Below are 26858 nucleotides of genomic sequence, written 5' to 3'. Positions count from 1 at the left end.
AAAAAGACCTCAGGATACTGAATGTGCATGAACAAATTCTTCTATGTCAGTAAGAACAGGATGCAGCCTGTGGAGCTGAGGAGGCTTTTCTGGTGATGGTTCTCCTTGAATTCCTGAAGGACTATGTCACTGCTGGAAAACTGATGGGGTGAAATCATAAAACTGTTCCATTTCTAATGGATGTTTGATTTGAGCAGGGCAGCTTGCTTTGAGTTGGGCTTAGTGTTGAAATGTTTCTGTACTGCTTTTCAGAGCCCTCCATTATATGGAGCTCAAGGAAGACATCAGTAAAATCAGAAGCTGATTTCTTTGATTATATTCCAGATTCTGCTTTTAGGAAGCTTTTGCTGGATTTTTTTTCTTCTTTTTGATCATATGAAATAGAATATGGTTCTATTTTACAAACATCACTAAATGTAAAGAAGTGGAGAAAGACCTTACCAAAAAGACTTGTTTAGTTACAAATCTCCTTTTATATCTTGTAAAGTATCACTTACAATTTGTGGCAGCTGTTTTGTGCATGAAAATGGACAGTCTTCATGTGTGAAACTCAGATGATGACCTGTGTTTTCTTTGTTTAAAATATTCTCTATCAAAAGGTAATGATTTACAGCATATTTCATTTACAGCATAATCCCTCCACAATTTTCCTGAGGGAGCTGCTTAGTGTTTACTCAGGGTAACATGCTGAACATCTCCCTGCAGCTTTTCCTGGGAGCCTCTACCCTGCCCTGCTTGTGCCTGTGTGCCTTCTGCAGCAGCCTGTGCAAGCTGAGCTCTCTGTTTTGGAGCATGAAGTCCACAAGGTTATTTAAAGACCAAAAGCTTGAGTCTACGTTGTGTCCTCTCGGGAGACACACCATACAGGCTGGCAGGCAAATCCTGTCACAGGACTGTGGTTTTCCCTTTCTTGTGCAAGAGCTTGTGGGAAGACCAGAACAGTCACATGCTTCTCTCTCAGCATCTCACAGATTGTATGAATTCACTCTGCACAACCAGAGTAGCACGTGAGGCACCACTTCTCTTTCAGTTGCTCTACTGAAAACAGCAGAGGCAGTAGTAAATGGCTAATTTCTTATTACCACTTACTTTGTGTAATAATTTAACTGCTATTAGACAATTTGAATAGGCTCTCTTATCTTTTTTAACCATGTTTATTTAGGTCTGAGTGAACCTGGACTGAAAGGACCTGCAGGTCTCCCAGGTACAAAGGGTGAAGAAGGTTCTCCAGGCCTGGGTAGAGGAGCTGTAGGATTCCCTGGACCAAAAGGCTCAGCAGGAGACATGGGTAAATATTGATGTTCTGTGCAGCTGCGACTAATGGGTTGCATGGTCAGCAAAGAGAACTCCTGAAGCCACAAAGGGGGTTGGAAGTTTGGCAGATAAATGTTAATTCTGTGGTGTGGCCCTTTATTTGAGAAACAGTCTTAAAGTTCTATACCTCTCCTGAACAGCACAATGTGTTATTTTTCCCCTCGTGTAGTGAGATGTCTCTTTGTTCTCCTCAATAAAAGTGCTTCTCAGCCACTACTTCTGTCCATGTCTGAAATCCATGAAGAACTTTGGCTACACTCTCTCACTTTGTATTTTGTATTCTAGGTCCCCCTGGTCCTATGGGACTGCCTGGCTTGCCAGGAACACCTGGAGCTTCTCTTCCTTCTGATATACATGGGAGACCTGGAGATGCTGGCCATCCAGGAACTGATGGGAGTCCAGGTGTGTGTGTAGTTTGAAAGTTTTGTCATGATGGCATTGGTACCCATTTAGTACCTCACAGCCTTGTTGGGGAGGCTGAGACTTTTCCCTGGCCAAAGATTTGAAGCCATGGCTCTCCTTCTCCTAGGGAATTTCTGAGTCACCAGGAGCTGCCATGTAGGGCAAGGGTTACTCTCAGACCCAGAATTTGAATCTAGATTACTGTGGTTAAAAGGATTAAAGAGTTTGAGACCTAAGTGGATATAAGCAGGTGAGGTCTGGTTCCTTTCCTTTGGGAGGATGACACCCTTGGAAATGTAGTCACCCAAACAATGATTGTCCTCTAGAAAGACACGTTGAGAGTAGCCCCAGCATTTACTTTGCCCCAGAAATAGATTTTGCTAATTAACTCTGTTGTCTCTAGGTTTTCCAGGTCTACCAGGACCACGAGGGCCCCCTGGCCCAGCTTCTGACCAAGGTGACACAGGCAATCCAGGTTTCCCTGGTGTTCTCGGCTTGCGAGGCATTAAGGGTGATGTGGGACTCACTGGTCCAGTTGGACTCCCTGGAGCATCTGGATTCAAAGGTAATCTTGCCTTGAAAGGATCTGGGTGTGGTTTGGCAGATGTCATCTCCCCAGCATGAATGGCTGTTGGGTGGTTAGTGTGGCCTCATTCAGGTGTAACAGCTGAGTTTGATGTCTAAATGTCTAAATCTTCCCTTTTTGGCTCATGCAGGTTCTACCTACTGACTCTAAAAGCAGCAAAGCGAGGCCAGCTCCAGGTGCTCTTCAGTGTGCCCCAAATGATTTTTTTCCTCTGACCTTTGGTGGCTTTTTTTCTGAGTAGATGGTGTCCACCTGCAATGGCACTGTGCTTGTCACCACAGTTACCCCCTTGCCTGTGCTCTTTAGGCAAAGACTGGAGATGCTGTTTCATCCCACCTGTCCTGTATGCTCAGAGGCATTAGTGTGGTGGATTTAGGTCTCCACAAGAGCCTAAGAGGATTGTAGGAGTTAAGAGATGTTCTGGGCTAAGGCAGGGAACATGTTGCTCTCTTTGGTCTGTACCAAAGGAGGCTAAAGGGCAGCTGCCCGCAAGATCTTCAGGAACAAGGTTTCAGAGAAACCACAGGGCTCAAAAGCCAGGAAAGGATGGAGAACCATTGCCAGATGAAGACCTGCTGTCATTGTAGGCTGTCAGATCCACAGGCCTCTGTGCTGTGCACAGAGATGGATTCCAAATAGAAACGATGTGTTCTCCCCACACGCTGTCCCTGGGTTACCCAAAGAACAGGAAGAGTACCTTCAATAAAGTGTAATTAGGTAGCAGTGGAAATTCTTGTCTTGAGGCTCTTCAGCCATTCTGGATGTCAGAATGGGCACAGATTTCCTTAAGGTTGTGCTCCCCTCCATCTCAGAGCCAAAATGCTGTTGCTGCCACCAGTGTGTTTCCCAGAGCCCCAGCTGTGGGTCAGAATCAGGAGCCTGTGCTCAGCCCCTGAGACTTTAGCTGTGTGTCCTTGCAGGTGTAAGAGGTGAGCCTGGCCTTATGGGGATGCCAGGGAAAGATGGGCCTCCGGGGGATCCTGGTTATGCTGGGCTGAAAGGTGAAATGGGCCGTCGAGGTGAGTGCTGGAGGATTTAAAAACCTGCAATTTATTGCACATGGTTTGTGCTGGGGAGGATTTCAGAGCTCCCTTAATGGGCTTATTTGGGAGACTCTTAGTTTTTTAGAGATTGAAGTAAATTAGAACTTGACGTAATTTTTACAAGATCCCCAGTGCTGATGTACAAAGGTGATTTTAATTTCTCATTCTTCTCCTTTGTATCAGGATTAGCACCAAAACTGTGATTTTTTTTGGGGGGGGGTATTTACACTGTCCTTTGCCCCATGTGCAGGTCTCCCTGGCAGACCAGGGGCTCCAGGAATAACCCCACAGCCAGAAGTCGTCACAGCCCCTAAAGGCTTACCTGGTCTGCCAGGAATTGATGGTGTCCCTGGCTTTGATGGAGATCCTGGACTCCAGGGCCCAGCTGGAAAACCAGGTAAAAAGTAGACTCAGATCACTGAAATGTAGCAGTCTGTGATGCAGCTGATACAATACCAGGTCCTAGCAAGTGGAATGGTTATGAAAATGATTCACCACTAGGAATTACTTGAATTGTCAACAGAATAGAGTAAGTGGGGAAGTACTGGGAGCTTCAACCTGTAGTCCTGAGGTTTGTGTTGTTAAGCAAAGCAACTTTGGTGAGTCTGGCACCCCTTGGCTCTCCTAGGCCCCACAAGTCACTTTCTCAGCGCTGCCATTTAGGTGATTTTTAAATGTTAATATTCTCTTTCACTGAAACCTGAGTCTTAGGTCTGATGTAGCTTCAGGCTGAAGTCAGTGGCTTATCCGAGGTCTCAGTGCTGCATTTTCAGCTGTGGGTAATATTCAGCTGCACTTCTCAATCCTTTAACAGACAGTTGGATCAGGTGGAGTCCCTTATGGAGGTGGTTGTTTGTAACCACAGCTAGTGAAGAGTGAGGTCTCAGCATGGCTGCTGACAACCTATTTCCCTTCTGGAAAATGATCGTAGGAGTGAAGGCATTAGTATGGGGAAATAATTATATTAATAATTGTATTGTGTTTCAGGTGCAAAGGGTCTGCCAGGAAGATCTGGTTTGAAAGGACGTGATGGCTTACCTGGAACACCTGGCATAGCTGGGGATCCAGGAGCTCCGGGTGCCCCAGGACCACAGGGATTTGAAGGTAATTTTATGCAGATCAAAAAGAAGCAATCAGTAGAATTATGTCTCAGGTTCTGCAGAGACCCTCCTCAGTAGCCAATTACCTTAGGAAGACCAGAGGATGTCAGTGATCTTCTGCTTTGCAATGAAGGAAATCTAGTCTTCAGTGAGGAAAGTTCTGTCACATGTCATTGTTGATGTCACTGCTGGTGTTTCCCTAGGTACAATTCTGAACACCTTTTGGTTTTAGTGTTTTGTGGATATGGGAATCATCTTGAAGATGTAAAAGAGGGATATAGTATTCACAGTGACCACAGCTGTGAGGGCTGGACAGTAGAGGAGAAAAGGCACAGTGAGAAAGAGAAGGAATATTATCCTGGAGAGCACTATAGCAAAAATGAATCCATTAGCTTTTCGTTGGTGCTTTGAGATCCTCAGAATTACTGTACTGTGAGATACACGTTGTTGGGCAAAGAAAATTAAATTAGGTAGGGAATGGGTGGGTACTGCTGTGGAACTGATAAGTAGCCTATTTATTCATATAACAACTGTCAAAATTTGGGGTCCTCATTGTACAAGATGGACATAAACACAATGACAGCAATGCCAAGATGGGGTATAGGGCCAGCTGATGTCCACACTGGTTACTAGTAACAGTGACTCCTTTTCTGTCTCCTAGGTGTTGCTGGGAAGCCGGGCTCGCTTGGTTTGCCGGGAATGCCTGGTCGCAGCGTGGGTGTTGGATACACTTTAGTGAAGCACAGTCAGTCAGACCAAATCCCACCGTGTCCCATAGGAATGAATAAGCTCTGGGATGGCTACAGCCTGTTGTACGTGGAGGGGCAGGAAAAGGCACACAACCAGGATCTCGGTGAGTTGACAGAGTTCTCTTAGGCATAAACAAAGGAACAATCCTCACTGGTAGCACAGAGGGCTGTAGCAGAGGTGGTGGCAGCCTGCTTGGCCTGGGTCTGTGCTGGGAGCAGCGTCACTCGTGCCCTCCTCCACCACGAATGTGGTGTGTGTGAGTTGGAGAGTTTGGTAGATGCCTGCTCTGACCACTTCTCCAATTGTTCCAGGTTTTGCTGGCTCGTGTTTGCCTCGCTTCAGCACCATGCCTTTCATCTACTGCAACATCAACGAGGTGTGCTACTATGCCAGCCGAAATGACAAGTCCTACTGGCTCTCCACCACCGCTCCCATCCCCATGATGCCGGTGGACAGCACCCAGATCCCACAGTACATCAGTCGTTGCTCCGTATGCGAAGCACCTTCCCAGGCTGTGGCTGTGCACAGCCAGGACATCACCATCCCACAGTGTCCCCTGGGCTGGCGCAGCCTATGGATAGGATACTCCTTCCTTATGGTGAGGATACTACTGCTAATGCAAAGGCAGCTGTAAACATTTCTAGATCTCTTGATGAGGTCCCTGAGGCTCTCTTCTATGAGTTACTTACAGGAACCTGAAGCCCCGTCTCTTCTTGCCCAAGTGCATTTCTTCTTTATCAGCTGAAGTGCTGTAGCTCTGGAAGTTTGTTCTGTTTAGCACCTGATCAGGTTTGGTGGTAACACTGCTGCCTTAGTTCTGTACTGCCACAGATACTCTTTGTTTTTCATGCCTTTAAATGTGGAAATGCCAATTAAGTTACAGTATTGACTTAATCCTCTCTCTCAGTGGAAAAAGTTTTCCATTGCACTCTCCTGGAGGCTCATTAGTGTAAGACTGTTAGGAAAACATGATGTCAGCATTATTGTTTCCAAATGTTCCCAACTTTCAAGTGAAAAGCTGGTTTGCCATTATTCCAGGCCTGTAAATTCAGCCTAAGTACGTTCCTTTGCTTCTTCCCCTCTAGCCCTGACTCAAAAGACACATACACAGAGCCAAGGTATAACTTTGGTTGCCTGTTTCACTCCTTTTAGCACCAGAGCTGGCAGAGCCCCCTGGTTACCACCCATTCTGTTCCTTTGAGCTCACGTAACTCAACATCTTTATTTCAGCACACTGCGGCCGGGGCAGAAGGTGGAGGTCAGTCCCTTGTCTCGCCTGGTTCCTGTCTGGAGGATTTTCGTGCTACTCCATTCATCGAGTGCAACGGGGCTCGGGGAACGTGTCATTACTTTGCCAACAAGTACAGCTTCTGGCTGACGACGGTGGAGCAGTCGCAGCAGTTTGTCAGTGCCCCTCCCTCAGAGACCCTGAAAGCGGGACAGCTCCGGACGCGGGTCAGCCGCTGCCAGGTGTGCATGAAGAACTTGTAGGAACAGGAATGCAGTTACATCCACAGCCCTTGTTACCCCAGATTAGCCATCACTGATTGAAGAAGGGTAAATTCATGAACCTGTTTTGTGTGTGTTTGATGGGTGGATCAAGACAGACGGAATTCTACAAAAATCAAGTGTCAAGTCCAGGAGTTTGACCACGCACAGAGGAGGGAAAGACCAGTGCTCTGAAACCACTTTTTGAATGAAACATGGTGCTATGCTTTTACTTCAGTGGTTTTTTTTCCCCTCATTTGTGGCTACCTCAGAAAGTCTCTGTGAGTTCCTTGTTCAAACTGGAGAGCAGCTGACACCTCACACCACTCGTGTCTGGGGTACATGCCAGTCAACATCCAGAGAGACTTTTCCAAAGCTACGCTTAACTGGTGTCTTTGCAAACAGTACTTGGTCTAGTGTAAGGGAGGGAAGACTCATTCCCTTATGAAATACAGAATTAGCTAAAATGTATGTGTGTTGTAGGTGACTTGGAAACACTATGCATTAATGGTTGATAACTGATTTTCTTAGACTCAAAAATTAATGTTTTGCTTTGCTTATTATCCAGATGAAACATTCCTTCCTCCAGGGACAGGTGATCATTTCTAATTCAGACTGTCATCCACAGTTGACCCTGAAGAGCTACGAAAAATGCAGTTTTTTATGTGATGATGAATCCAAAACTCCTCTAGTATTTTTCATAGCTTTGTATTGAAATATATTCCAGGTAAAATGTTGACTTCACGGTCCGTGCTTATCTATGTGCAGTCACCAGAAATGTTCTATTACTATGAACCTGTATTTCCTTTCTGAGGCAGCCTTGGCACATTTATTCTGTAATTATTCAACCTGTGTGTGTTTGAGAAGTAGAGCTTTTACTAGATGGCACGTGAGCTTATGCAGACATGGGAGTAAGTGGGTATGGGATGTACATTTTCTACTCCCACAGTCACAATGTGTTGTAAACTGCTTCCTCTGGGCTTTTTTGCTGTTAGTTTAAAAAATTGTGTTACTAGTGTACACACCATTAACTAGTCATGCTTTCCTTCAGGGCATAATTAAAGAGAAGTGCCACTAATTGGATTATCCTTGTATATTTTGAGGGAAAGGACATTTCAAAGGAGTGCCTAGCAAATACACTGTCACCTTGGCTTAAAAATCTAAAATTATTCAGACAATTTTTACTAATGCAAGACTGAGGCATTATTTTAAAGTATGATTTCTTTATGAGGTTCTAGGGCTCTAACTCTGTCCAGCAAAGTACTTAAGAACATACTTGCAGATAATATTTTTACCTTTAATGATGATTACATGCATAACACATTATTATCTTCCAAGAGGGGGGGAAGGCAGAGAGCTCTGCATGTTCTGGAGTTGAACCACCCCGGAGATGAGCAGGGAAGTTGTGAAGGACAATGTAGTCTTTCATTTCACTTATTCCTAATTGTGAAAAATCAGCAACTGCTTTGGATGTGCTTCACAAATATCCTTAAGGCATTTTAACACCCCTGAGTGGCAATACTTTCATGCAGGATACCCAGTCTACTTCTTAGCTGTCCTGGCACAGACAGCTCATGTTGGATTTACATCCTGGGTTCCACTCCCCATCAGCCTCATTTCCATCAGTTTAACCCCACCCCAGACTCCTTCAGGAGCTCTGTGGGGCTCAGGCCTCCTCTAAGGAGTGTTACCCCATGGCCAGGGGTGGGGTGGGGAATGAGCCTGTTCTGCTCCACTGAGGGATTTCTTTAACTGTTGCTTTTTTTTTTTTAGCAATTACTGCTCAAGACTGAGCATTTCAGAGCAAGGGCTGTTTTTTTCAGTGGGGAGGAGAGGGCTGCAATTGCTGTCACAGGAACAGTAAGTTCATGTATTAACTAAGAAGTAATGCTTTGTTTTTAAAAAAAAAACCCATGCAGCTAATCCACGGAGAGGGGGAAGAAAGTTCTATTTTTCCTACATGTATTGTTTCCAAACCGTGGTTAATAAACATTGAAGGCAAACAAGGTGAACTGTGACCAGGTTATGACTATTTTCTTGGAAGTCACACTGGCCCTGATCACGAAGTGCAAGTGAGAGCAGACAGCATTCAGGATTTCTCTATGTTGTCATTTATTGCTGAAGATGAAACTGCGATTCACGTCCATTACACTGTCGTGACACAATGACCACAATGGGGACTGTCTGATAGTAAAAAGGAACTGCATAATGGATTAAAAGATCTTTGCCTTTATTCTGAGCTGGTTTTCTTATAGCTGCTAGAGAGATACTCTGCCTAAGAAACAAAACTGCACCAGCTGTTCTGATAAACCTGGAGAATTAAGGCACTTTTACCAAAACAGATTTCAAAAGGCAACAAGTCAAACCCCAACAATTAAGTAAGTTGCATATGCCTATATATTAAGTTTTAAGATAACCTGGGTTATATTTAGTTCACACAAACAAATTAACAAAATATAGCAGCATACGACCTATGAAAAGCTTAAGAAATTTATTAGATGCACAGATAAAGTGCTGTAACAGAGAAACTTGTGTAAATCTTTTTAAAAATAAATAAGGTACAGTTAAACCACCTTTGACTTACTTAAGCTCCAAAGAAAAGTCAGCCTAAGTTTTAATGATTGAATTTTAAGGTCAAAGTGAAATATATCATAACTATAACAGTGGTTGTGATCTGTATCAACTATTTGAGTCTCCTGTTCCTCTTGAGGTTTCCCAGGAACAGGAAGGCTATTGCAAAACGTATACGTTAGACATAGTTCCTTTCACAGAAACATTTTTGTAATAAAGTGTGGTTGCTCAAATACATGTTAAAATATTTAACAAGGAAACGATTTTTTCCTGATCCAGTCGATCTTTTAAACAAGACAATGCATTTTTTCTATGATGCAGCCCATGGGAGGGAACAGAAGTAAACATCCTCCTTAACTGAAGACTGTTTTGCTTTAAGAACTAAACTATTGCATTATAAGAGAGCAAGAAATACCCATTTTGTGTTCTCCCTTTCTCCAAACATACAGCCCATTGTCAGACATATTTTTGCCTTAATGTCAGAGGTCCATTTGTCTTCAGGAAAGACACACATTAAAAACAGGTTCCCTTTCAGGGTCTTATAATAAAATCTTTCACTGCCTTTCCCTCTGGGGAAGCTGTTTGACAGAAGGAACTGTCACTGTTGGAGTTTTGGATGCTACCAGGTGTTTGTGCTCTGTTATCCATGATTTCAGGCACTTTGGGGCTAACATGGCTGTGTGATTTAAGTCAATGCAGTAATATTAGCAATATGTTCAATACTCAGAAGGGTCACCACAGTTTTCTTCATACGCTCAGGATTTCAAATTCTTCTTCCAATTCAAATAGCTTGTCTGTAGATTCAATGAGTTCTGGGAAAAAAAATTAAACAATTTAGAATCTAAAGACATGCCTGACTTTGTTTACTTAAAAAACAAAACAACCCCCCCCCCCCCCCATTTTTCTGGAACGTGGCTTTTGAAATATTTTGTAAGATTTAAAAATACACTGTGCTAGGAATTGTAAATTGTATGTGGCCTGTTTGGATAACTGTAAGAAGACATATAATCATGTAGTGATTGCTTGATCCTCAGGAAAGCCCAGTTACTCCACCTGTGATGATTCTCCTGTTTGCTAAGGAGAACCACTGTGCTGCCCAGCAGCACTTTCAGCTGGTACCACACCTGCTCCTGTGGTTGTCACTTCTGGTTTGGTTGGAGGTATGAAAGGAGGCCAGTGTGGTGGGTGCTTCTGGACCAGCTCAAACATCCGTAGACTCTGCTGCTTTAGAATCTCCTGAGGACAGAATACAAAACAAAAAGTGTCTTGCTTAATTAAAAACATTTTTAATTATGTATGTCTATCCAATAAGAAAGGCTGTATGCAGACAGACAGTGAATACCTGTTATTTCAGGTACCTGCCACCATGAATCACTGCTTCACAGATCTCTTTTCCTACTTGGAAATACACCTGAAAGATGGATCTCTTAAACTGTCCTACAAATTATCAATGTGTTATTATAAGCTTTGATATCCTTACACCTATAATTTTGTTTACATGGAGCAGACACCAAGAATATGGTATTTTCTGCCTTTTAAATGAAAATTACTTGCATGGACCTCTCTGTGTTCAAGTTTTCTGTTGATCAGTGAGAACAAAAGACAGATCCATTATCTCAAAAAAATACCCAACAGATTCTGAAAGATAGGTTTTAATCAGAAGAAACAAGTTATTGAAGCCAAATTTCACTCCTATCAGGTAAGATACATCATATCCTCTATTCAGTTATTTACAAGCTGCTTTCCTTAGCCTTTTTTTTTTTTAAATGCCTTTAGAAGTTGGTGTTACTTCATATTTCTGTAGCTTAATATCCCAACTGCTTGCAGAAATATCCTAAGGTCCTTTTCCTGTGGCAGCAAGCACCTTCTTTGTATCCCACAGTTCAGCAGGAGAGATTCTGCACTGAGAGAATCAGATCTTTTGTGATACCAGGGACCAACAGCCAGAATTAGTACACATATTATTATGTCAAAAAATAAATAAGGATCAGGAAGCAAACGTAAATAAATTGCTACAACGTGGCAGTTTAAAATGTATTTCTCAGTAAATGACTAAGTATCAGCCAGTAACACAGTACTGCTAAAAAAAGCCAAAGTCTGTAAGGGTATATATGGACTTGTTTTCCCAGTGCCAGGGCTCAGGGCTGCAAAATGCTGAACAAGCTCCATCAGCAACTCAGCAGTGTCATCTTACCCTGATCCTTAGTGCAGCCTTTGCTGGTGCTTGTTTGATTTGCAGGCAGGGAATTTCCACTTCAAAAAAAGAACAGTAAACATGGTTTCATACAGAACAAATAAAGATAGTAATATTACCTTTTGTACAAGACTACACCAGTTATCAAAATCACATTCTTCTTTGCAAAAGAAGCCCTAGGGAAAGAATACACAGTAGTGTTAAGGAATTACAATATGTCAATGAGTGAAGGATGCTGTGGTGTCTATGTATGGGTTATATCTCAAGTGACAATCACCCCTAACCCAACAAAAGGATGTTGGCATGTGATCAGATTGAACTTCTTCACCTACTACAGTACTCTTGTTACCTATACTGGATATAGAGTTACTACAAGTAATTCTATTTAAAGATTTGTAAATGATATAAAACAAATTAAGCTCAGGTAAGTATCTTCTCCAGAGCAACCATGCATAGATGCAATAAAATAAAGAAACTTGATTCAGTTCCTTGCTTTCACCTTCAAAATACTTCTAGGAAAGGTAATGGCTGCTCAGGAAAGAAAATTAATTGGCTCCCCAGGATCCACAAGTGAATTCCCTGCTTGACCTAAAATTCACACATCCTATGCAGTCACTACATAAACTACCAGGTATTGAATTTTAGTTTGTAGCAGACTGCTCTGTGATCGTGGCTGTGATCAAGAAAACATGTTAGTGCCCTTACCAATACACAGAGGTACTGCTCTGAATAAAGTACACATGTCTGCTATTTCCTAACACCTACTAAAGCTACTGAAGGGTCCAAATTCATGATCTTCATTCTGTGTGGGGCTTGCTGGCAGTGGAAGCTTTCATCATCAACTGTGCCGTTTTCTTCTGAATCTACAAAACTCTGAGTGGTGTGAGGGTCCAAGTAGATCAGCTCATTGCCTGCAGGGGTGAAATCCATATGGTGATAATAAGCAAGAGGTTCCATAAGCACTTATTCCATCCACACTTGTAAAACACAAATTGGATTATCAGCACAGTCCATATCTCGACTTTCTAGCTAGGGAGTCTTTAAAAGAATTGGGAAGTTAGGCACAACAGCTTCCCACAGGGCATTTAACATACTTTCCTACTGTTACCTGTTAGGGTAGATGTTTTGGATGGTTTGTTGTACCTTTGTCTCATACTTTAGCTGTGTGAGGTCCAGATTTTTAAAAAATCTCAACTGCTGTAATCCCTAACATTCCACAGATCAAGAGGTACAGGATGACCACAAATGCAATCTGTAATCCCATTAGGCATTCACTCAGAAACAAATAAGTCTGACTAAAACAGCTCAGGTTTTACAAAAGGAAGAACAAAATATCCAAAAAGTTATGGATCAAACCAGAGTGAAATCTGAAAGACTGAATCTATTATCAACTACTGCATTAATTAATAAAGGAAGGCATGGAAGAAGGTGAAAGAGATACTGCTATGAGAAAGTAAATTATGAAAACTCAGAAGGAAAAGACTAAAACAAAATATCCTTCACTAGAAAGTATTAATCATTAGGAAAAATTCAGTACTCTAGCAGCACTTCACACTTGTTGAACGTTATGTGTCTTGTTCCTGCTTATATCATTCCTTATTTAACATCAAGATTTGCTGCTCTGTTCCTATAAGGATGGTATCCTACTGTTCCTGAAGTTTTCAGCATATGTTTCTTCATTTCCATTCTCATGCTTAAACTGCTTCCCCTTCCCAAGGAAAACCCCTTCTCTTTCTCAGGTCATATCATATGGATATTTGGAGTAAGTTTCTTTCTTCCTTACCTAAAAATCCTATAAAATAATAGGCGTTATTGGGTTTCCCTCCTAATGCTCCCAAAGACTGTGGCATCTTAAAGCATTCCTAGGAGTTCAAAGAGAAGAAAATGACATTGAAGTTGATTTGTTCATCGATGTATCAGATACCTGAACTTATTTCACAATGACAAACAACCACTGAAAAAAGCCCTTACTTTAAATGCATCAATGTACACTGGATTGATGTGATTTATCCCGAGGCGCAGAGGTATGATGAGCAAGAGGGGTTTCCAGCCTGTGCAGAACCCTGCTGGGTTCTTGTTTCGGCCGAGAGCACTCCTGTGCAAATGTGCACTGCTGTGGGCAACGCTGCTGCTCTGGGGAGGGGACCAGCACATCTTCTCTGGGGAATGGAAACAGAGATCAGTGAATGCACAGAGCAACACAGAGCACGTCTCCCACTCCATCGTGGGTTAAGCTGCTTTTCCAGACAGCTCTATAGAGCTTCTGTTTTAAGGCAAAAGGAACAGGGCATGGAAATTGTTAACTCTCTAGGAGAAGTAATTCTGGCAGACAGAGTACGTGCTGGCATATCAGTGAGACATGAGATAAATGGCAGGGGGATGAAAATTTAGGACAGAAGTTACATTTACTACTAGCAGTATTAATGCTGTCAAGCTTTGCCTGGGAAATGATACGGCAGAGATGAAGCACTAGAAATTCTTCAGGGAACTCTTCGCTTCCAGTGATGCAGACATAAAATAATCAGGAGTAGGGACAAAAGGAGAACCAGGCTGTGGCTAAATATTGTTTGTAAACCCACCTTCCTTACATCTGAAAATCAGCCCTGCATTTCTCTAGGATCTGACCCTGGTTTCTCTTTTGCCCAACAGAAGCAAATCTTTGGCAAACTCTGTATTAAAAGCAGTTCTCTGTATTTCTACACACTGCAACTTCATTCCATGGCTGGGGTGAGAGTTTAGATAGCACAGACCAAACCCCACTTTTTCCTCAACTGCATGGTATGTAAATTGGCCACAAAAAGGCCTCATCATTTTGTGCTAACTTCAGTTTTGGAAACCCCAAACCTGAATTTGTATTTCTTGTATTGCTTTTCTTACCCTGGGAACAAGTAGGGATGGCCCCAAGTATTTTTTTCATATTTAGATACATTCAGGAGAGTGGAGTCAAATCAAAAACTGTAACCAAAGAAATAATCACAGAATGATTTAGGCTGGAAAAGACCTTTGAGATCATCAAGTACAACTGTTACCCTAATGCTGCCAGAATGTAGTTTTCCCCAAACAATTAAATTTGCCATGAGTTTGAGCTACTTTTTATTATTTGCTGAGACATTAAAGTAGTTCTGAAAAAACTTTTGTTTCACTTACTGATGTCTTCAATGACCACTGTATTGTCCATAGAGACATAAACTGCTAATGAATTCCATTCATCAAATAAAGCAAGCTTCCTAGAAAACATGAAGGTAATACTTAACACAAGGTAATTAGGACCATGAGGGTAGCTTTTAATTCAGGAGTTAAATGGTTCTTGAGTAAAAAAATTGTTTCCTTGGAAAACCTTTTTTTTTTTAAATCTCCATGTAATAAAAAGATAACTTTAATATTTAATATATCTAGAAAAAAATAAATACAGAGTGGTTCCAGGAAAAGCACACACACTGTACTGTTTTGTCCTTTAGCCAAATGCAGTGATAGTAACAGCTCAACCACATAATTAGATTTATTACTTTTTATTGCATTTAACAGCCTCCACAGTGGGATCCTGCCCACGGTGCCTGGCATTGTCTAGAGAAGGAAAAAGTTCCTATGCCAGTTTTTCAAATTACTTTGTGCTTAAGTGCTTACTTCCACTAAATTCAGTGGAACTATTTCTGAGCATGTGCAGAGAGCAGACTCAGGGTGTTAAAAGCCAGAGCAGCTAAAAGTTTTTGGCACCCTCAAGTTAGGAGGGGACATTAGAGCCCTTCAACAGGTTTCTGTCCACTTGTGTGACATCCAAAAGTCTGGGGAAGAGACCTATTCCTTTAGGCTGCACAGGCAGTCAGCTATCTAAAATAAGCCAGAAAAACCAACATGTGAGTGCTCAGCCACGGAGAATTTGTAAGGGAAAGGAGGCCAGGGCATCCAGTGTGTGTCTGTCCCAGAGCTGCAGCAAACTGCACCCAGGACCTGCAGTCTAGCCTTCATTTGAGATTTGGCACCTCCACCAATCCCTCAGGAATGGAGCAAAGTCAACTCTCTAAGTGTGGCTTCTAGACTAGGAGGAGCTTCCATGTTTTACCTGGCTCTTTGTATATTAAAATTTAGAACTCACCCAGTCCTGACTCACTACTTGCCCGCTGGGCTACACCATGGTCTGCACTGTGCTTGCAAACACATGGCACAGACATTCCTGATGCTGAGAGAGAGGGAGGGAGGGAGATCATCCTTTGGCACTGCCCTTTGGCACCACTCAGTGTGGTCTGAGCTCAGCTGCCCTGGGGGAACGTTCCCAGTGAGCTATGGTGAGAACACTTACTTGAGTACTTGAGCAACTGTGTTTGGTCCAAACCATTCTCCGATGGACTTCCCCTCTCCAACACCCATCTGCGCTGTTTTTGTGAGGGAAAACACACACAAAGAACACCACAGAGAAGCTGGTCACAGTGTATGTTAAACAGCATGGCCTACTTCTGACATGCATTCTAGAGCAACTGCAAACTGTATTTAGCAACAACAATTATTTTCTCAATCTACGCTCTTTTCAAATCTTAATGACTCCTAGTTCCCTTACTAAAAGTTCCTAAATTGTAAAAAGAATTACAAATATGTCTTTAATTAAAAATTACAACACTAAGCTTTGTGACTGTCTGTTTTAAAACTATCAACTCTGGTACCCAAAACTTGAATACTTTACCAGGAGCTTACAGCCTTATTTAGGCCTTAGTGAATAACATTTCTGAATTATTACACTTTGTACCCACTTGCATGCATTTTTATTTATGTATTAATATACACACTGTCTTCACAGTCACCTTTTAAATTTTTTTAATTAACTTATTTCAAAGGAGAAAGTTTCAACACAGTAGGAGTTTCAGCGGACAAAAAAAAGTTGGTGTGTGTTCTTACCCATTTGGTGGATGGAATAACAGCAATCTTTTCTATCTAGAAAGCACCGTAAGATTCTATGATATTCTTCTGGTTGTTTTTTGTGTTTTTCCCATTGCCAATCTTACAGGAAAAAAAAAGTTATACAGATAAAAAAAATAATGTTTCCATCATACTGATCAAATTTCTAGATGGTAGAAAGCCATACACTGAGATGTTAAGAGACTAATGTACAATCCATCTCTAATATTTAATTTTATTTAGAGATCCTAGAAGTCACAGCTTGTCATTTCTTATCAAGCTGTCCATCACAGGCTAGACTGTGATAGCTGGGAAACTAAAATAAAAATGTCAACTGCAAGTATATCCTGAGTGATCACTGCTGAGAATTGATGGCTATTGCTCTATGGGAGCTTTCAAGAACTACCTGCTTTGTTGGGACCTTGTTAGATTTGTAAGCATTTGAAGGATAGTAAGATCCATAAAGCAAAGTCCAAACACAATGCTGGCCCTCTCCCACAGCAAAACCCAAACCATGGCTTTGCCATGTAAGCTTCTGCTTCTAGTGTGAGGTGGTTACCTCACATTTACTGCCAGAGAAGCACATCATAGGGCTGATGCTATGAAGTAGATACATACTGCAAATTCAAGTTCTAGTTTTTCTCAGGTGATTTGTTTGCTTACTCCTTCAGTTAAATCTTTGCACTTCCGTTCTCTGGATTCAGTTATTCAAGTGGATAAATCCTTCTGTGGATTCAGTTATAAATGTAGATAAATCCATAAATCATGCTGTCATAGAAGACATGGCACAGCATAAGGATCACATACCCAACCATAAAAGTTTAATGGATAGAGGAGCTACACAGAGAGCAGCCCTATGACTTTCACCTGCGACCCTGGGATGTGAGGTGTTGATACAGGCTTAAGAGCAGGGAATAATGGGGTCTGCTGTGGGGTTTGGACTCAGGCTGGTGATGGGTTAGTGGTTTGTGTGGTGTCTATCACTACATCACTACTCACACAGTCACTGTGTGCCAATATTTGGGGGCTATGTAAGCAATGAGGAGAGGGGAAGAACTCAGACGCGTGGTGGCAAGTTTTCCCATGGCTTCAACTTGGATATTCCTCAAAAAGATTTATAAAATAACAACAGTGGGATTCCCTCTTTGTCCTCCCTCCATTTCTATTTCTCTGCTTAAAGCTGGCGTGATTTTAACCCGTTAGACAAGAATAGTTCACTTGTAACTTCTATCAGGGCATCAAGGGAAGTTTCACTAAGGAATTTAGGTTTTATGCTTTCATGGAAAACTACAGAAGAATCAAACAGTCTCCAAGCAACACAAAAGTTCCCTCAGCAACAGTACTCACCCCTTCCTAAATGTCTGCAGATCAGTGCCTGGGCCAGCATCATCTGCCCACAGCGCAGCATACATCCCCAGCCCGCGTCAGACGAGGGACCGGTGCCTCCTGAAAACAAAGTTCATCACAACCAACACGGGCTTTACACTGAGGGCAGCCACTGAGAAAACTTCAAGTTAAATCTCTAACAACTGTACTACAGGCTGAAGGCACTGAGCAAGCTCTTTTCTTTCCACAGTGCTGCTGTAATTTCACTGCTTGCCCTATAAACATGAAGACCTGACTATACACAGGCAGAGGCAAACAGGGGTTTTAATAGCTTTAAATCTTCTGTTTGCATAAACAGTTAAAATTATGATGAAAATGTTCCAATACTGTAAAAATAATTTTAGACTCCCTGACATGATCACTAATCCTGCTAATCCATAAGCAGGCAGCTGGACTGCTGCATACTCACCAATAGGCGAAAACTTTCTTCTATACGTAAACCAGAGACGAGCACTTATATCCAACAAGAGCTTAGATTTGTCTGCAACAATTTTAAGAGGAAAGAAATTATTAAAACAGACTTTTAAAACTGAAAAATTCCAATTTTCCCTGTACAGTCAATATATGGAGCATGTGGAAGGCTCTTGTTAGCTTTTACATACAAGACCCTTAATACTTCAAACATTTTTAGCAGTTGAAACACAGAGAGCTTTTGTAGACTGCTAATTAAAGTTAACTTATTAAGGATGAAATAATTATTAGCCAATGAAGTTTTACATGGGGTTTGGAATGATTATGCCCAGCCTGAATGAAACAGCTCTGGAGAACTATGTCCTCAGGAAAGAACTGGTAAAGCAAGTTAAAAAAGGTGAATAACTCCTACATGCAAACCATCACGGAATTATGCTCTACCTCCAAACCCAGTACAAAGTCATTTTAAGAACAGGTTAATAACATTAAATTTAATTAAATATCTTTTGTTTGTTTGTTTAAACACACGCACTTACAGACTTCTCCCAAAGGCTCTGAAGAATGCTTAAGAATCTTATTTGCTCCTTTTCCCTGAGCTGTGGCTCAGACTGGTCGGCCTCTCCAAAGGATCCCTCAGCTGATCCAGGCTGCAGGTGGCACCCTGGGCTGTCCTGAACACCAGGCCTGCATTGGTGGCCACTGCCTTTGACAGTCTTCTCCCCAAGGAGCAAAGCTCATTTCTGAATCCTTATTTTTATATAAATACACAGCTCTGCCATAACTTAGGTATTTACTCTCACCAGAGTATGTGCAGTAGATTCGTTTATTATCCTTCTGAAATATCAGTAACAGGCTGCAGACAGCATCCCTCATGGGAAAATAAGATTAGTGAGGCTGAACATTTCCCAAAATTTATTTATTTATCTGAGGCAGCTGATCTTGGGAAGTGACCAGGCTCACACCTGACAGCCCTTGCTGCAAGTGCAATCACTTTGCACGAATTACAGTTGGAAGCACACTAGCTTTGGTTCTGGTTTCTGTTCAGGAGGAATTCCACTGCTTACAGCTGGTGCCTTGTTGATAAAAAGGAACAAACTTCTCTCATGAGACTTTCAGGGAACATCAGGAAATCTGGAGCTGCTGATGCTGCATGTGAATCTATTCTGCATGTGCTCTACAGAAGTAATAGATAATTTAATTCCACAGATACCTGTGTTTAGGTGGTGTTGCCTTCCTAGAATCCACACTGGCTCATCAGTTTCTGGAAATTCTTCTAAGTAGTCTGCCAAAATAGTGATCTGGTTTTCATACCTAGATAAAACTGAACAGGAATACACGAAATTCAAACTCCATTTTATCCCTTTGTCCTTTTATGCACACCTTGGAGCTCTCAGACTGAACTAGTTGCAGCAAGTCCTTGCAGCCTTTGGGGGTTCTGATCAGTACTGTCAGCTGCTTTTAGTTTTTTGCTTTAAAAGCTGTTCTGACACTGAAATATCCAATGCCTTGGCTGGTTTCTATTTTGATCCTCAGCAAGTGCTGAGAGAACACCAGGACTAACACCTTGATTTAAGCAGTCTGACTGAAGCCAGTGGCAGAAGTTCAGGATGACTGCAGCGAGGGTGAGATTTGATTCAAGATAATGAGAGAAGGAAAAAACCAATTTAGGCACTATGGCTTGATCTGAAATGTACAAAAAAAATACAAATCAGAGCGATTACAGCCTCGTGCTTAATGGGAAGCATGTGAAAAGTGTTAGCAAGACTGGGCTTTACTTTCTCAACTGCAGATTTGAAACACTTCAGGAGGAAGAAAAAAAAAGATATATTAATGTTATTATTCAACATTAGATCTATCTAGTGTAAAATAACAAATAATAATTAACACTACTAAAAGAAGACAGTCCAACCATTTTCTAGATGATAAAAGCAGTGCTTTTTGGAAGAGTGAAACATGCCTTCAAGTGTAAAAATGAATGTAAACCCCTTTATTTTAGATAACAATCTTATGGAATACATTGATAGAAAAATCAAAAGTTGAAAGTGAAAGCAGACACAATTTTATTTTATTCTTAAAGTAAGTGCATGTATATCCACTATAAAGAACGAACAACCAGCTGTTAAGTATATAAAAAAAAAATATAAGAATTCATGTAAAAAATATACATTCCAGCAATCCAAAGGGAGCTGCACCACCCTCTGGCTGGAACAGCGGGGCCAGCGCTGCCGAGCCCCATCGCCCCTTCCCCGCTAAACACCGCGACAGAGCCGCTGGGGCTGCGAGCTGGGCAAACAGCCCCTCGCCCTGCGCCCTGCCTTCCCCGGAGAAACCCCCCGCTCGCTGCACTTGGAGGGCAAATCGCCTGGTTTGGGTCCAAACACCTAAGACACTCTCGCCCCTCGAAATCCAACAGGAGACACCTGCGACCCCTCTGCGGCCGCCGTGTGACAGCTCAGACCCCCGGGAAAGCACCGCCGGGGTCCTTTTCCTCGCCCAGGGTGTCCTTTCCCTCTCCAGGCTCCCTCAGCCCTCAGAGCGCTCCCGGCCGACCCGCGACGCCTCCTGGGGCCGGGCTGGCAGCTGAGCCGCCCCGCACCCGAGCCCCTCAGCCCCGGCCCCGGGAGAGGCCGCGGGACCCCCCGCTCCAGGCGAGCCCCTCACAGCGGATCGCAACCCCCCCGCCCCGTCCGTCCCTCAGCCCGCCGGAGCCTCCTGCCGCTGTGGCCCCCGGGACACTGGCCCGACCCCTTGCCGCGGCCCCCAGGGCGCCGGCCCAGCCGGTCGCCACCGCCCCGCCGGCCGTGCCCGCGCCCCGCGCCCCTCACCGGCCTCCATCCTCCCGCTGTCACCATCCTCCTCCTCCTCTCCCCGACACGGAGGCACAACACGGCCGCGCCGCGGGGCGCCCTGGGAGCTGCAGTCCCACCGCCCGCCCGCAGCGCGCCACCCCCAGCCCAAGGGACTACAGCCCCCAGCAGCCTTCGCGGCAGAGGGGAGGGCGGAGCAGGCGGGGAGACGCGATTGGCCGGGCTGGCCCCGACGGCCTCCTGATTGGCGGGGCGCGGCGAAGCCCCGCCCCTCAGCGGCGGGGCGGCGGGGCAGCATGGAGGGCGAGGTGTCGGACGTGCCCGTGTGTAACCTCGCCTTCACGGGGCGCCTCGAGGAGCTGCGGGCGCTGCTGCTCCGCGACCGGGCACAGGCCACCCGCGCCGACCAGGTCAGCGGGCTGCGGGGCCCCGGCGGGCTGCGGGAGCGGCTGTCCGCGGGGCGGCTCCTGCCAGCCGCTCCCGATCGTTGCCGCGCTCACTCTCCTCCTCTCTCCTTCCCTCACGCTCTCCCGCAGGATCACCGCACCGCGCTGCACTGGGCCTGCTCTGCGGGACACACGGATGTCGCCGACCTCCTCCTCGGGCTCGGCGTGCCTGTGAACGATAAGGACGATGTGAGTGTGGCGGCCCTGCCCGGATCCCCCGCCCGGCCGTGCGGTGGCAGTGCGGGTGCGCGGGCTCTGCCGCGGCCCTTGGCTGTCGTGGCTTCAGCCTTCCTCCCTTCCGTCCTTTTCCCTCTCCTGGTGCCCCCAGCGCGGTGTCTATGAGGCTTGGGAAAGCCCAGGCTGCTGCGTGTGCGCTGGGAAGGCAATGAAATACTTCGATGTTCATGTAGAAATGGGTGAAGAGAGACTTGGTGAGTCCTGCTCGTTGTCAAGGAATTTTAGGAGGACTCTTCTTGTGAATGAAGCTGCAAAACCAGTGGTGGTTTTTTTGGGTAGTTGTTGGGGTTTTCATGTTGCCTTTATCTCGGTGTGATCCTCTCAAATGTGTTGTGCCAAATCATGAGGTGCCATGCAGATTTCTCACGTTGGGGAAGGCATTATGGAACAGGTGGCAGGTTCAGTCATTTCACAGTTGGAAAGGAGATGGTCTGCTCATGTTCTAGAGGAAGGGTTGAAGTATTTGCATCTGTTACAAAGCATCCTAAATATCACCCTTAGAGAAGGAAATGTCTCATCAGTTTAGAGGGTAGGATATAGGAGAGATTAAAGAAACTTTTGTACACCCTTTTCTTTTTTGTTAAAAAAGCACTAGTGTGAATTCTGGAGGCACAAACTGTCCTGCAAAGGTACTGTGCATAACTGTGACTTCTGTCATTTAACTGGCAGCATTTGTCAGGTACTGAGTGCAGGCAAGGACATGAGACTTGTCTCTCTGGTGATAATCAATAATGTTCAGCTTTACAGTTATAAGAATATGTGCAGTGTGAGTACCTACGTCTCATTTTGGGTTATGCATTGTTATGGTTTTTTGCCTGAAACTCATGTTTTGAATAATGTGGTTTTGTTCTCACCTCTGTAGGCTGGTTGGAGTCCCTTACACATTGCTGCTTCTGCAGGCCGGGATGAAATTGTGAAAGCCCTCATTGCCAGGGGGGCTCATGTCAATGCTGTCAATCAGAATGGCTGCACGCCCCTGCACTATGCAGCCTCCAAAAATAAGCAGGAGGTATGTTTAGCCAGGCTGCTGGAGGTGGTGGTGCTCTGGGAAGAAGGATTTCATTATGTTAACTTCACATCCTCCTCCCCTGCTCCTTTCTCTTACTACACACTCAGATTGCAATCATGCTTTTGGAGAACGGGGCAGATCCAGATGCAACAGATCACTTTGAATCCACCCCGTTGCACAGAGCAGCAGCCAAAGGGAACCTAAAAATGGTACAGATCCTTGTGCAGCACAATGCCACTGTGGATATGCGGGACTCTGAAGGGAATACTCCTCTGTAAGTAATTTTTTTTATTTTTATTTTGCTTAATACAGCATAATCTTTATGAAATGAAATGCCATTACTCCAATTTCTTTTTTTTTTTTTAAATTTTTTGTTGCTTCAAAATACTGCCTTGCTTCACATCCCTGTGCAATTAAAAAGTATTTTAGAAAATCATACTTAGCATTTTGCCTAAGTGTGTCTGTACATGCATACTTTGTGTTACCACATCTACTTAAAGAGTGTAGAACACCTTTTGTAATAATTTGGAATACGTTTGGTTGCCACTAGAGGGTAGAGAGTGAGCTAATGACATCCAAGTCAGAGGAAACTGGTCTTGCAGGCTGGCCTACTCTGTCCTGCCAAGCAAGAACTCATTTTACAACCTTTTCTTCACCTCTCTAAGGAAAATAAGTTGCAATTTCAATACAGCCAGCCCAGTGTTGGATGTTACCGTAGAGATCAATTTTAATCTGTAAGGATAAAACCTTAGCTGCTTTGAAGCTGGTGGAAAAACTCTGCCTTGTTTAGAGTGGAATCAAGAGTTTGCTGTGAATAAGATCAAGCAGTGTGTTTAAGCTGAACATAAACCCCCGAATGGCCCTGGAATGCACACGGTTATTCTCAGGAAAAAAAGTGCTTGCTGCATTCGCAGTGACTCGTTACTTCAGATTGTTTTTTAGCAATGGATGATTTCTTTATCACTTTTGATTCAAATGGAGGTTGCCACTGTCCATTTTCACTGTGGATTATGTTCTCCTTTGCTTTGCTGACTGCAGAGCCAAATCCTAATCCAAAGAACTGTCTTAACATTGCAAGGACAACAGCAGGAGGAATGTTCTTGAGTTGCTTAATGACAACAGAGTAACTAGACAGCAAGCTTTGGAGTCAGTGTAGGTAGTTGGTTGTGTGTGGGTTTGTTGTCCTAGGATGTATCTCCCCCCAGAATTCGTGCTGTCATTTTGACATGGCATAGTTATTGCTCTTTATAAGCCTGGACTGTTTAATGGTGGCTGTGGGTTTCTTGTTCTCACTGCAGTCATTTAGCCTGCGATGAAGAGAGAGTGGAGGAGGCAAAGCTGCTGGTGTCTCATGGTGCAAGCATTCACATTGAGAATAAAGAAGAGCTGACCCCACTGAAAGTGGCAAAGGGTGGCCTGGGAGCCATACTTAAAAGGATGGTGGAGGGCTAGTGGGGGCTTCCCACTTGAGCCTCTTTCCTGTTGCACTTATATTTAAGACTGCAAACTTCATAGTTTGATATTTCAACCAGGATGTTGTGTGTGGGTATCAGCATGGTAATAAAATGTTTTTATTGAAGCTGTCCTTCAAGTGCAGTGCCAAAACAACTGTTTGTACTTCCTGTTAATTGAATAGTTCACTGATTTTAAAGTATTTTTCAATATCTTGCAGTTTTCTTTCAGTTTACAGTACAATCTGTATAAATGTGGTCATTCTTTGTATGTCAGATCTTAGTTTAGAATTATTTCTTTCTAGCAACAGGACCAAAAATGCTTTAACAATTTAAAGCCAGTTTCATTTTGGAAGATTGTCCTAGAGTCTTTGTTTCTTCCCTTAGCCTTTGTGATTTGTATGTGGGATTGTATTTAGTTTTTGTGGGTACGAATTGTCTTTCTTCAGATGATTCTAAACTACACCTTATCTCCCTTTGTAGAATGCAGTTTGCTCAGTTGCTTGGATAAATGTATCCATGTTTGTTACTCTTGATCTATTCAAGTGAGATCTGAGTGTTTAAAGCTTTTTTTGTTGTTACTGGTTGTTCTTCTGTTTCTCTGACTCTTTAAATACATGCATTTGATGAAGTGCACTGGATTGCTTGCAGAATGCAGCAGCAGTTTCAGGGTTACCTCTGCAAATATAATGTTTTATAATGGATGGCTCTGGATAATTCTCTGGGATATACTTCAGATTTAATGTTTTTTCCTCTTGCTCCTTTTCTAGGTTCCTTTTTCTGTTCTCTTAGACTCCCATATGCAGCACTGACACTTGCAGTTTGCCATCTTGTTTTATAACAGAAGCCTGGTTTAATCTCTATTTACTCATAGCAAATCCTGATATTAAGTTATTAGAAGGCAAAGCTAATGAGACAGAATCTGAAAAGTGACCTGTTCTGATGTTGGTAAGATCACTTTTGGCACCAGTGGATAGATTTCCCCTTGAACAAATGATGCTGATAAAATTCTGTGAAATAAAGAACTTTCCTAAACAACAGTCTTTGGTATCATAAAACTTTATTGAACCTGTATGTAGCAAAACCAGTGTTTTCTAAATAGCTTGTATGCTTGGGATGTGAACAGCAGATGAGATGAAACTCTGCCATCCATTCCACAGTGTGGGAATGCAACATGTTTGATCTTCAGCCTCAAGGCAAGGTTGAAATGCAAGCTGGCAGTTTCTACAGTTTGACTTGTAGGGATTAAGGCAATGCAATTTATTTTGATGAACAAGACAGAAACAACCAAATATCTTCACCACTGACTTTAAATGTATCTTAGAACACAAAATGCAGGTGAAATTTCACATTGAGAGCAGGAGGGATAACTTGCCTGTACAGTAAGCTCTGGCCATGCAGATCTTGATTGAAGGAGGAACCTGACTGAGTAAATGTTTCTTGGGTGTTGCACAGGCACTGCTGAAAATTTGATTTGAGAACAGCTGAAGTTAAAGAGTTCTGTGTTCATCCTTGATCTTTGTGTAGCGAAAAAACCCTGCCACAGCTCTGTAGCTTTGTAAATACACTTCCCTAGGAGATGGTAGCTTGAATGTTGGCTGAGTGTCTGGTTTCCATGTTAATGATCCCTACTCCCACAGGAGAAGATAAATGGGCCATGCAGCAAAGACTGTTGGAATATCTAAGGCAAATTCTGAAAAATGTTTCTGTATCCTGCATGGCTCTGCAGGGTTTTAGAGTTACACACTGTGGATCAATACCTAATTTGCATTGTGCTTTGCCCAGAGCATCAGCAGAAAGCTAGGAACAGTGCCCCATCCTTTTTAATAAACTTTTACAGACTTTATAATGAGAACAAACCTCTGCCAGAAGGCTTACAGAAACATCTCAATGTGCTAAGAAGCTCTGAATAAATGTTATTTTCCTTACCTTCCTGCTCCCCCCCAGCAACCTGTTTTGTTTCTTATTTTTGCCTTTTTATTTTTAATACTATCTATTACACATTGATGGGTAGAAGTATGAGAGGAATCATTAGTCAAGAACTTGTGTTGAATTGTTCTTTTGTTTTATATAAAAACATTAATGTAACTTGAGCAGTTTCTACTTTTTGAACAAATATAAAACCCGTGACGTTCTAGGAAGATTGTATTAGCTATAGAAGGTAATTACAACTTCACCCACATAAGCTCCTATCTTACTGCAGCAAGTTGTGTAAGGCATACCTGCAGATAAGTTTATGTAGGTGAGATTAAGGAAAGATTGGAAAAAAATATGGTAATGATCACATAATACAGTCCCCTTTTCAATCACAATAGTGCTGTTGCAGGGATGTGGAAGTTGGAAAGGTGTTGCAGTAAGGAAAATGTGGCTAAGATGCATATATACAGAAGAAGGCTTTAGAAGAACTAATACAGCTATAGTGGTAACATGAAGACAGTTGTTTATAGTTTCCCATGAAGGGTAAAAGAAAACTTAGGAATATCAGATAAGAAATTATTTTAAATTATTGCTGCTGTCAGCCAAGTCGTGGGCTCCCTCAGACTAATAATTGATTTGAAACAAATAAGGGGAAACACCTTTGGTAAGAAATAGCACCCAAACAGGAGTAGGTGGTCTCTCTCTTGCTGTTTCTGAGCATGTTTAATGTCATCATTCTGCATATTGACACAACTTTGGGTGTCAATATCAGACTTTCTCATTAAACTGCTCAACTCAGATTGAAGGACATGAGTTACGGATTTTGCTTGGTACAGTTGCCACAAAAGTCAACAAGAGC

General features: G+C 43.1%; 3 protein-coding genes across 5 annotated transcripts in view; 2 read left to right on the top strand and 1 right to left on the bottom strand.

The window, feature by feature from the left end:
• Positions 1–8916, top strand: part of COL4A6 (collagen type IV alpha 6 chain) — a 116249-nt gene extending 107333 nt beyond the window's left edge. For all 3 annotated transcript variants that reach the window (XM_027645190.1, XM_027645191.1, XM_027645189.1), the window contains 9 exons: positions 1163–1288; positions 1600–1716; positions 2120–2281; positions 3223–3321; positions 3596–3742; positions 4333–4449; positions 5107–5298; positions 5507–5793; positions 6426–8916. In XM_027645190.1, the coding sequence (XP_027500991.1) occupies positions 1163–1288; positions 1600–1716; positions 2120–2281; positions 3223–3321; positions 3596–3742; positions 4333–4449; positions 5107–5298; positions 5507–5793; positions 6426–6686 (1508 nt within the window). In that variant the 3' untranslated portion in view covers positions 6687–8916. The remainder of the gene's footprint in view (positions 1–1162; positions 1289–1599; positions 1717–2119; positions 2282–3222; positions 3322–3595; positions 3743–4332; positions 4450–5106; positions 5299–5506; positions 5794–6425) is intronic.
• Positions 8892–21058, bottom strand: ATG4A (autophagy related 4A cysteine peptidase). Its single transcript, XM_027645207.1, has 13 exons — positions 20958–21058; positions 19343–19453; positions 18131–18202; positions 17683–17781; positions 16336–16437; positions 15746–15818; positions 14596–14675; positions 13420–13607; positions 13232–13310; positions 12214–12359; positions 11568–11624; positions 10379–10490; positions 8892–10066 (listed from the first exon to the last, which is right to left on the bottom strand). The coding sequence occupies exons 1-13, from the start codon at positions 20965–20967 to the stop codon at positions 10002–10004; spliced, it is 1194 nt and encodes a 397-aa protein (XP_027501008.1). The 5' UTR covers positions 20968–21058; the 3' UTR covers positions 8892–10001.
• Positions 21059–21222: 164 nt separating this feature from the next.
• On the top strand, positions 21223–25122 carry PSMD10 (proteasome 26S subunit, non-ATPase 10). Its single transcript, XM_027645415.1, has 5 exons — positions 21223–21349; positions 21476–21574; positions 22485–22631; positions 22739–22905; positions 23930–25122. Exons 1-5 carry the CDS (start codon positions 21236–21238, stop codon positions 24081–24083), a joined length of 681 nt encoding a protein of 226 aa, XP_027501216.1. The 5' UTR covers positions 21223–21235; the 3' UTR covers positions 24084–25122.
• The last annotated feature ends 1736 nt before the right edge of the window (positions 25123–26858 follow it).

The sequence above is a fragment of the Corapipo altera genome, unplaced genomic scaffold (assembly GCF_003945725.1).
Source record: "Corapipo altera isolate COAL_440 unplaced genomic scaffold, ASM394572v1 65, whole genome shotgun sequence".
In the NCBI taxonomy this organism is placed as follows: Eukaryota; Metazoa; Chordata; class Aves; order Passeriformes; family Pipridae; genus Corapipo; species Corapipo altera.
The sequence above is the reverse complement of the archived record's forward strand: the minus strand, read 5'-3'. Positions and strand labels throughout refer to the sequence as shown.